This window comes from Seriola dumerili, unplaced genomic scaffold, assembly GCF_002260705.1.
Source record: "Seriola dumerili isolate Sdu_G_001 unplaced genomic scaffold, Sdu_1.0 BDQW01000068.1, whole genome shotgun sequence".
NCBI classification, from domain to species: domain Eukaryota; kingdom Metazoa; phylum Chordata; class Actinopteri; order Carangiformes; family Carangidae; genus Seriola; species Seriola dumerili.
Genome location: NW_019174323.1, coordinates 6479705 through 6489580, shown reverse-complemented (window position 1 = coordinate 6489580; position 9876 = coordinate 6479705). Strand labels below are relative to the sequence as shown.

Sequence of the window (9876 nt, the reverse complement as noted above, 5' to 3'; positions counted from 1 at the left end):
GTTCATGAGGCTGACTGATGCAGACTTGCAGGAGTTCACCCGCAGCCTCATCGGAGCCGCCCTGCTGGCCATGTTCAGGTACAACACTCTTGGGTGGCAGAAAGACAACCTCACTCCTGTACATAAACATTTATAGTTACACTCGTTTTTTCAACATTAGAGATGGAGAAATTTATTCACTCATGATCCCTTTTACTACAGGTAATATACACATGAGCATGCATACATCTACAAGTTTAACCTACATACACACACATAGGCATAATTCAGACATATGTTATTTACATGTAAATACTAATATCTGTACTCATACACATGCATAAGACATGACATGGTGAGCCTAACTTTAATGTTGGTAGGGACAGTTACTCTCCGAACAGCTGGATCACTACCATAGCAACACAGTAACTCAGCGTTATTCAGCAAGTCGTTTTATTAATGGAGCACTTTTAAAGCAAGTTGTACAAAGTGGTAAGAAGATAAACCACAATAACAAGACACAAGAGGCCTTAAAAACAAGAATCACGCAAAATTAGCAGCAGTATTAATACAACACTTTGGAAAATTGGTAGTGAAAAAGTATAATCACAATGATAGAACCAACAACAAACAAAAGAGGGAGATTAAGAGAAGTGCATACAATTAATATATGAGGATAATATTAGTTTAAGTAAAGCCATTCTGTGAAAACAGGTTGTAAGATGACATTTAAAAACAAAGACAGTGCAAGACGACCTCATGCAAGTGGGAAGGCCGATAGAAACTATTTCTACTCAGGCAGAAATAGAAACGATAGGTGTCATGTTGGGAGTAGGTGTGAGCATTCTGTTGCGACCGTCAGAGCCAATCAGTGGTCTTGTTAACCCACGTTTAATGACCAACGTCTTTTCATGTTTTCAGCCAGAACTTTAGTTCACAAATAGATTCTTTCTCTTGTTTGGTTTTTAAACCTCCCTGATTTCAGTTTAGGACTCAACAATTATGTCCCTTTTTCCACCAAATATCAAAGCTACCAAAGACCTCCTGGTGCTGGTGATCACGCAGGGCTCAAATTTGTTTTGCTTAAGTACATAACACCATTATTTTAAACAGCAATTTTATTTAAAGCGTGTCGTTCACATTAAGATATGGACTAAAACAACTAAAACAACAGTTAGATATCTAAAAACACCATTACTTTTCAGCCAAATTTAGCCTAGTTTATAGCAGTTTTGACCTATCAATTATTAAATCTGGTGTTTACATAATTGTTACTGTGTAAACATGTCATTTGTATCACTTCCAGCCAGCGATTGTAGTCACACAACAAGCCTAAGCTGGACAAAGACAGGTCATCTGTGATTATCTACCTGCTTGTGTGGTTGTGGTGTGTGTTGTGTGGTGTGTGTGTGTGTGTGTGTGTGTGTGTGTGTGTGTGTTGTGTGTGTGTGTGTTTGTTTTTCATATGCCCTCCTCTGGCCATGTGCAGTAAAACCGGCAGTACGGATGCAGCCTACGCTCTACAGAACCTGGCTCTCCTCACACCAGAACTTGCCATTCCACCTGTACTCGGAAGAATGATGTATCATGTGAGATGTCTGTTATGAAGCATGTTGAGCCTTTGCACGAAAAATTTTGTTTGAATTATTATTGATGAATTAATATCAATGTATTTTGTAACTCCTATTGTTATTCTTTGTCTTACTGTGATTCTGGCAATGATAATAACAATACATATGAAACATAATTTTGAGGTTCTTGGGATGTAAACAGGAAGTATAATGTTGCCATGGAGTCAGATAGTTAGCTGGGGGCTACACCTTTTTTTAGCCTGCATGTATGTTTGTTCCCATTTTGACATCATTAAAAGTTATTATCTGCTTGCAGTGTACCCATGGATGTATAGACATATATCACTGAATTCCTTTATAACTGAAGGAGAGTTAAAGTCGTGGTGTTTCTAGGGGAAGTTCTGCAATTGGAATATAAGGAGCATATTTTTCTGTGATTTCTAAGTAGTTTATGAACATTTATTTGCAATGGAAATCAGAGTTGAGATGTCCTTGGAAAGCGTAAGTCACACAGAATCAAAAAATATATGTATACATATATGTGTGCTGAGATTAGACTGAGTTATGACGCGAGAGAAGGAGTATGAACTTTGAGAAATTGGCAGCTATTGGGTTCTGGAGGTTTTAAAGCACCTTAATTGCCTCCGTGAGCTGTGTGTCACACAACTGCTGCAACTGCTGATCATGTATAAGCAGCCAAATCAGCAACCAAAATACAATAATTACCTTCCAGTTGCTCTCAGAGCAGCGACATGCACCTGCGCCTTTCACTTCATGCAGTACCCCCCCCCCCGCCCCGCTCCCGGGCCCTTTCCTTAATGCTATCCCCCCCCCCCCCCAAATCATCTCACTTTGTAATTTACCTTCTTGTATCTTGTGTACAACAGGACCTACGCAGCGATGGAGACCCTGACGGAGCCGCACACCCTCACCGCCACTCTCAGCTGCATGATCGGCATGGCTCGCAGCCTGATTTCCCCTAACAACCATTACCCAGAGGGCCGTGCACATGTGCTCCCACTGCTCATGGGCTCTCTGCCAGGGGTGGACCCCAACGACTTCAGCAAGTGCATGGTGATTAATGGATGTGTTGATTAGTAATGAAGAAGAATTGTTAGACAAGTAGACAATACAGCTCTTGCTGATTAAATTTCTTTCTAGCATGCTCTGCTCTATCCTATTAATAATTCCTGAAAGTGGAATGAATATCTCAGTTTGAAGAACTCGCAATTAATGTGGCCCAATCTTCAGTTTCTGCTTGGATTGTAAAATGGATTGGATTTCTCGTTTGGTATGCTCATTGTCTCCAGACTACATTAATCCATCACAGCGGAATAAATTAATACATTTTAAAAAAGGTATTTCCACTGACATCTGGTAGGTTATTTAACTTAGGCTGTGATAACGCAGGATGATGTAAATTGATCTGTTTCCCGCTGTGTCGCTCTGTTCAGATAACGTTCCAGTTCATCGCCACCTTCACCACTCTGGTGCCTTTAGTGGATTGTTCGTCTGCTCCCTCTCGACACAGTGATCTCACAGAGGTACGCACAGGACACACATGAACAATTTAATCACAAAAGAGATTAAATAAACATAATATCTGTAAAATGATATGCAAAAGTCTTGAAGTACTTGGTATTAATCATTTAAAGACCCTCTAACTTTTTCTTATACGAATAGTTTGACATTTTGGGAGAGTCAGATCAAAAGATTGATTCCACTCTCATGTTTGTGTTAACACACTGTATCTCATTTGTTTCATTTGTACAAAAAACTACAGCATAAAAAAAACATGCTAGCTGTTTCCCATTGTTTCCAGTCTTTGTGCTAAACTAAGCTAAGCTAACCCTCTCCTCTCTCCTGCTTCAATATTTAACAGAAAGACACAAAAGTGATATCAATCTTCTTGTCTAACTTTCAGCAAGAATGTAAATAAACATATTTCCCAAATGCCAAACCATTACTTTAAAGTGGGCTCATCACTTTTTGGAATAAAACCAGCTCACATACAGAGTCATAAACTAAAGCACACTCACATTATACTAATACACCGACTAATCACCTCTGTTTGTCCCTCTCAGATGGAGAGAGATCTGTGTTTTGCTTCAGCTGAGTTTGAAGACTTTGTTCTTCAGTTCCTGGACAGGTAGAGACAAATTAACAAGTCAAGCTGTCACTTTGTAAAGCCTCACTGTCAGCGCCTGATTGTGAATGTGTCTCTTTCTGTTTGAAATGCACTGGTCTGAATCGCTAGCTGTGCTAAAACAGCCTTTTTGGCTTTTTCACCTTTGACATGTCCATCGCTGACAGGTATATAAGCGTGTGCTCATGTATGTGTGTGCGTATCTGTGGTGCTCTGTGCAGGTGTTTCGCTCTGATAGACAGCAGTACCCTGGAACAGACGAGAGACGAGACGGAGACGGATACTCAGACTCATCTGGAGAGCCTGGTGGAGCTGGGCCTGTCCTCTACTGTTAGCACCATCCTAACACAGTGCTCCACAGAAATATACAAGGTATCACATACTCTCTCAGATACATCCCTGGTAGCGCCAATCCCTTTACTTAAGTTCATTAATTGTCTATTCCGAAACTCTGACTTGAATGCTTCCTGTTTCTAATACAGACCACAAACCTTAAAGGCCCGGAAAACATATATTCTCAGTCAACTTCTTACTGTGGGAGATGGACTCCTACATGAAAACAAAAGTTTCTGCCAGAGTTGGAACAGTTTTGGTTGTTTCTCAAGAGACATTTCTGTCTCTGCTGTTTTGTCTGCTCTTCTCACTGGTTTGAAGTAGGCGGGGAAAAAGGTGACGTCACATATTTCTGTGCACCAATCAAGATTAGGCAATATTTTTGATCAAAATAAGATGACAACTGTGAGGTTATTTTCTTGTGTTGCCAGAGAACTGACATTCAAATATGATCAGATCACACCCATGTAGTCCAGATAAAGCAGATTAGCTGAGTTTTTAGTGTTAAACTCTTAAATAATTCCTTAAGATGAACTCTGATAGTTGGTTATGTAATCATGAATATTTAATGTTATAGGGGAAAAACTCAGTTTCCTAGTTTGCAGGGGCTTTACAGGTACATATCCATTCATAATACATAACGTAACCATGAAATTATATTCATCTGGCTGATGCATTTGTCCAGAATGATTCACATTAAGTCCGTCCAACTTCAGTAGAAAACCTCCCCACCCTAAACACCTCACAGATGTACATGTCTTTCAAGCCCCACAGCTCCAGTTTGACATGCAGGCTTTATATAAAAAAAGAAAAAAGAAAACCCTGATGACACCATCAATCATCAGGGTTATTTTTTCTTAAATTTTGAACATCTCATCCAGAGCCACAGAAGACAGGATACAGCTGCTTTCAGAGTCTGAGTAATACGTCTCGTGACAAGCAAACCGACCTTCACGTGTATGATCGGTGCAGTGCCTTTCTGATAATGACCAGAAACTACATCATATTACCTGAGTAACATTGATGGTGGTCTGAAAATTCTGTACCGGAATTACACTTTAATGTCAACTAAAAAATGAATAAGCAAGTGAATTATTCATACCCACTTAAAACATATGCAATGAAAAGTGGTAGTATAGGTAATATAGTCACACATAATTAAATTAATGCTGGCTGGATTCTATTTAGCTGCTTCGGTTTCAGGGTCCTGGTTTTGTGCATGCTGGCTCACTGTCATGCAGCACTGGGATACTTGAATAGACCTCAGGCATCATTAATTTTACTAGTTACGCCTTTGCTTTTCCTACTGCACCAAGTCAAAACGTGTGCTGTTAAAAAAGGCTGGTTGGAATGAGGTTATAAAGGGTTTATGGCTCCGAGACAAGAGAGGCCACTTATGGTGTATGAGCAACAGAGACTTGGTGAACACGCTGTAATGCTGGTTGTGACAGACTAATATAGATTTGCAGCTATACATTATGAATGATTATCAATCATTCATTTGTATGTGGAAAAATATCACACACAGGTTGCTCAAAAAATGTCAAAATTTAATATATACACATGAGCTGCTACATATGCATCACCTGATCCTCCTAAACTTTGCCTTTACATTAGATGGCGTTGCAGAAGGTGTATAACTTTGCCACCTCCAACATCTTTGAGACGTGCGTGTCAGGCAGGATGGTGGCTGACATGTGTCGAGCCGCAGCAAAGGTAAGCGTGTGTGTTTATCAGGTGGGGCTTTTTATATCTGTCATTCTGCTGTGTGGTCTAGATTTGTTTGACTCAGTATATCTCAAGATTAAGAAATAATGCAACACAGAAGAAAGACTGTATTTCATATGTTGGTGCAGGTTTTGATATAGTTGCAGGAAAATGCAACCTAATAAGGTCATGGTTATTTTGTTTGGTTTTTATTAATTCAACACCTCCGCTCACGTGTCATACTGTATTTAACTCCTCATTTACTGCATGTTATTTTGCTAATTTTCGGTGTTCACAGTGAGAGATCATTCCTCACTGATGTATTTCTCTGCATGTTTGTGCTTGTGTATGCAAATGTGTGTGTGTTTGTGTGTATATGCATGCATTTTCTGTGTATGTGTTTGCAGTGTCATCCCACCGAGTCGCTCCGTCTGTTCGTCCCTCACTGCTGCAGCGTCATTTTCCACATTACTGACAGTCAGTACCACACTGTGTGTGCGTGAACAGTCTAGTGTGTTCATGTGCGTATAGAGTAGACAGTGTGTTTGCATGAAGACTGTTCAAGTCCTCAGTAATTGAATGAGTTCATTCACAAGGTCATTCACCGCTTAATGATTTAAATTCAAAATTCAATTCAAAAACAAACAAAAAAAAAATTGTTTTTTAATCAGTGATTTTGTTTTGGTGATTGAGCAAGTAAAAGTTGCCTTTAAGCAATTGGTTAACAAAGTGGTATCTAAATGTAACAAAAAATATGTGTTAAATTTTAAGAATATTAATTTAAATTAATTGTTATGCAGGGACTTAGAAATAAAATGTATTTAACAATATATTCTACATTTTTAACATTTATTTTATTGAAAACAATAAAATTAGTGTTATTACCAAAGAAAGATTAACAAGGCTAAGACTACAGCCACGCTAGCTACTCTGTCAGGCTATACAATACTTAGGGGTTGTTGTATTTTGAGCTAAATGCTAACTTTTGCATGCTAACATGCTCACAATTACAATGCAAACATGCTGATGTCATTATGTTAAGCAGGTGTAATGTGCACCATGTTCACCATCTTAGTTTAGCCGTTTGCTATTAAAGCACCAAACCAAATACAGCTGAGGCTGATGGGAATGTAATTTAGCAGGTGTTTGGTCATATGCAACAAATTACATTTTTGACATGATGGTGGCTCTAAATGAAACAGAGGAATCATCAAAGTTAATACACTTCATCCTGAGAGGGACATGAACTAAATTTTCTCTTAGGACCATGATTATATTGAGGATATGGATAAGGACTGAAGTGGTGGACCAAACACCCGAAATCCCTAAAAATACACTGCTAGCATGGCTAAAATCTGAAATGACCTTAAAATTCTGCAAAAGGAGCTCAGCCTCTCAGGAGAGCAATACAGTACATAACTCAGCGTCTTTATGTCTGTGTGTGTGTGTGTTTGTGTTTGTGTAGACGAGGAGTTGCAGAGTGAGGACGAGCTGGATAAGGAGCTGTTGTGGAATCTCCAGCTGCTCTCTGAGGTGAGACAAGGATCTATCACCTCCCAAGGGCTTCAACACTCTAAAAAATATGAATCCTACTAACTTACGTCATCCAGTTCATGTCTTAAAAACTTATTTAATCTTAAAATGATTGAAAATGCTACAGTGGGGTCGGTATATTTACTTGATTCCATTACAGATCAGTTTGTTTTCAGAATATCATTTCCTCACTACCATGACACTTTTATATTTAAAAATAAGACTACAGTTGTGATATTGTACGGGAAAAAAATTATGACCCAAAGACATTTTTTGCAGCGTGCACCCTGCATGGTCATAAATATCAAAGAGCATTGTTGTTAACCAGAACATATTGATACCCTTTCTGTTTTGTTTTATTACTCCTGGGAGCTTAATGCGAGTGGGAGCGAGCCAGATGCTGTGATTTACAGGAGAACCTCGATATTTAAGACACAACTCTCCACTGAATTGCCTGTGTCTCGTGTTTGTGTGTGTGTTGTTTTTAGGTAACCCGTGTGGATGGTGAACAGCTGTTAAAATACCAGGGGGACATGGAGCGGATCCTGTGTGTGTGTGTGCGACTGCGCTGTAAACGTGCGTACACACTCGCCTGCAGTCTGCTGGAGCACACACTCCGGTCGCTGTCCCTCATCTATCCCACCGAGTACCGCAGCACCTCTGGAGGTTTTGATTCTGACCTCCCTATATGGGTAAACACACACACACACACACACACACACACACACACACACACACACATACAGTACATACTAAAACTGCTGTGACACTTCACTGCACAAAAGAAGATTATTTTAAGAGACAAAACAATGACTACCAATATTTAATCTTACAAACTAATACGTAAATTAAATCCCATTCCTTGTTTCTAACTGTATGGTTTCAGCTACAGCTTATTTGCTAACCACCTCGAGTGGTAATTGGCTGTCAACACAGCTATTACAGTATCTAGTCTGTGACAGGAAACAATGAGGTTTTCTTGGAAATACAAAATGCCACAAGTAGAATCTTTAAAGCTGCTCTTTCCCGCAGTTAAATTAAATGGGATGTTACAGGTTCGGTAATTGCACACAGTCGCCTTTCCATTTCCATGAAGACAATTAGAAAGCATTTATCAAATTGAAATTAAATGGCTACACTGCTGGGACATACACTGGCTAATGCTGCTCTCTCTCTGTTGTTGTTGTTGTCTCTCTTTGTATTTCTAATTTGATGTCAAGTTGCTTTCTTTGCACAACAACTAAACACATTTGTACACAAAGATGGAAAATAGCAGATAAAGGGGGGAAAAAAATAAAACGTTGACAACAGCAAAAGTCTAACACAGTGAGCGTAAAATGTAAAGATGCCGTCATTCATCTTAGACAGTGGTTCCCAACCTGGAGATTGGGACCCCCGAGAGGCTCACAAGATAAATCTGAGGGGGTCACATGGTGATCATTATTATTCTGACTTGTCTCTATATTTGCTTTTTCTTGAGGAATATTGAATACCTCTTAAGGCCTGTACAAACCCTTCAGTACAAGCAACTTATGTCCGTGTCCCGATCTGCAATAAGAGGTCACAAGTGACATTGTGTCCATGGTAGCTGCTTTCTTGTTGGCACAGGAGTTACTATGTTTTGTTTTGCCATATTATGACAGATCTGACACAGGGGCCGCAGGTAGTTGCTGCTAAGAGTAGAGAGTTTTTCACATTTGTCAAAGAAATATGTTGAAGAGTTGTTATTTCTGTACTTGGCCACAGCTTGTACAGCTGAATGCTTGAATGCTGAAGCTTAATGTAGCCAGGTAGGTTTGGGAAGGTTGTGTTGGATGGCATCCCAATTCATAATCCTTCTTACTAATGCTGCATTCAATGTCAGCAGTGTGGGAAGAATAGGAAAAACACCCCTTGTTCTGAGTGGGGAGCGTTAATGCGTTATTCCAAGGTGGTTCACCGTAGATAAACTGCCTAAATTAGCTAGAAGCAGGAGTAGCTAGTAGCAGGTTTGTTGCAAAGTGAAACCATGAGTGATAGAATTGGATTTTATGTGGATGTAACTGCAAGCGGTGGTGCACTCGCAGCCATTCTGCCAACAGTTTGTTGACATGTGTGTGTTGTTATTTTCAGAAGTTCCCAATGGCTCAGACTCAGAATAACAACTTAGAGGCTCACATGAACGTTTCTTTCCGCGCAGCATTTCATAATTATAAGTTAAACGATATGACCTGAACGTGGCAGGACATCAGATTTGTTGACAAGATAATGATAAATCCTAAAACATAATGTGTAGGACAAGTGGAGAAAAGTCAAAAAGGAGTGTGGCTGTTGAACATGTATTGAATTGAGAAAGGTTGGATTTTCTTGCTTGCAAACTGGACTTTTTATTTTTAATTGAAAGAAAATTAGCTAAATTCTTCTTTTTTAAAGTCTTGCTAATGTTGCTTAAAGGCTGATAGATAATTTTGTCTGCTTTACTTTGTGGCAGCAGGAGACCAACCGAGCCACCTGCCCTGCAGTAGTTCTTTAATCATACATGAAAAGTTTTTTTCATAACCTTGACAAATATTTTTATTTTTCTAAATGACTGCATCGTGTCTGGGTTGCTGTAATTACAGATACATT

At 39.4% G+C, this 9876-nt stretch overlaps 1 protein-coding gene across 1 annotated transcript in view; it reads left to right on the top strand.

The window, feature by feature from the left end:
• The window catches only part of LOC111220098 (proteasome activator complex subunit 4B-like), a 38981-nt gene that overhangs the window by 11170 nt on the left and 17935 nt on the right, over nucleotides 1-9876 (top strand). The window contains exons 12-19 of the mRNA XM_022743064.1: nucleotides 2438-2624; nucleotides 3005-3094; nucleotides 3635-3699; nucleotides 3918-4068; nucleotides 5647-5745; nucleotides 6144-6213; nucleotides 7202-7269; nucleotides 7758-7961. Of these exons, the coding sequence (XP_022598785.1) occupies nucleotides 2438-2624; nucleotides 3005-3094; nucleotides 3635-3699; nucleotides 3918-4068; nucleotides 5647-5745; nucleotides 6144-6213; nucleotides 7202-7269; nucleotides 7758-7961 (934 nt within the window). The remainder of the gene's footprint in view (nucleotides 1-2437; nucleotides 2625-3004; nucleotides 3095-3634; nucleotides 3700-3917; nucleotides 4069-5646; nucleotides 5746-6143; nucleotides 6214-7201; nucleotides 7270-7757; nucleotides 7962-9876) is intronic.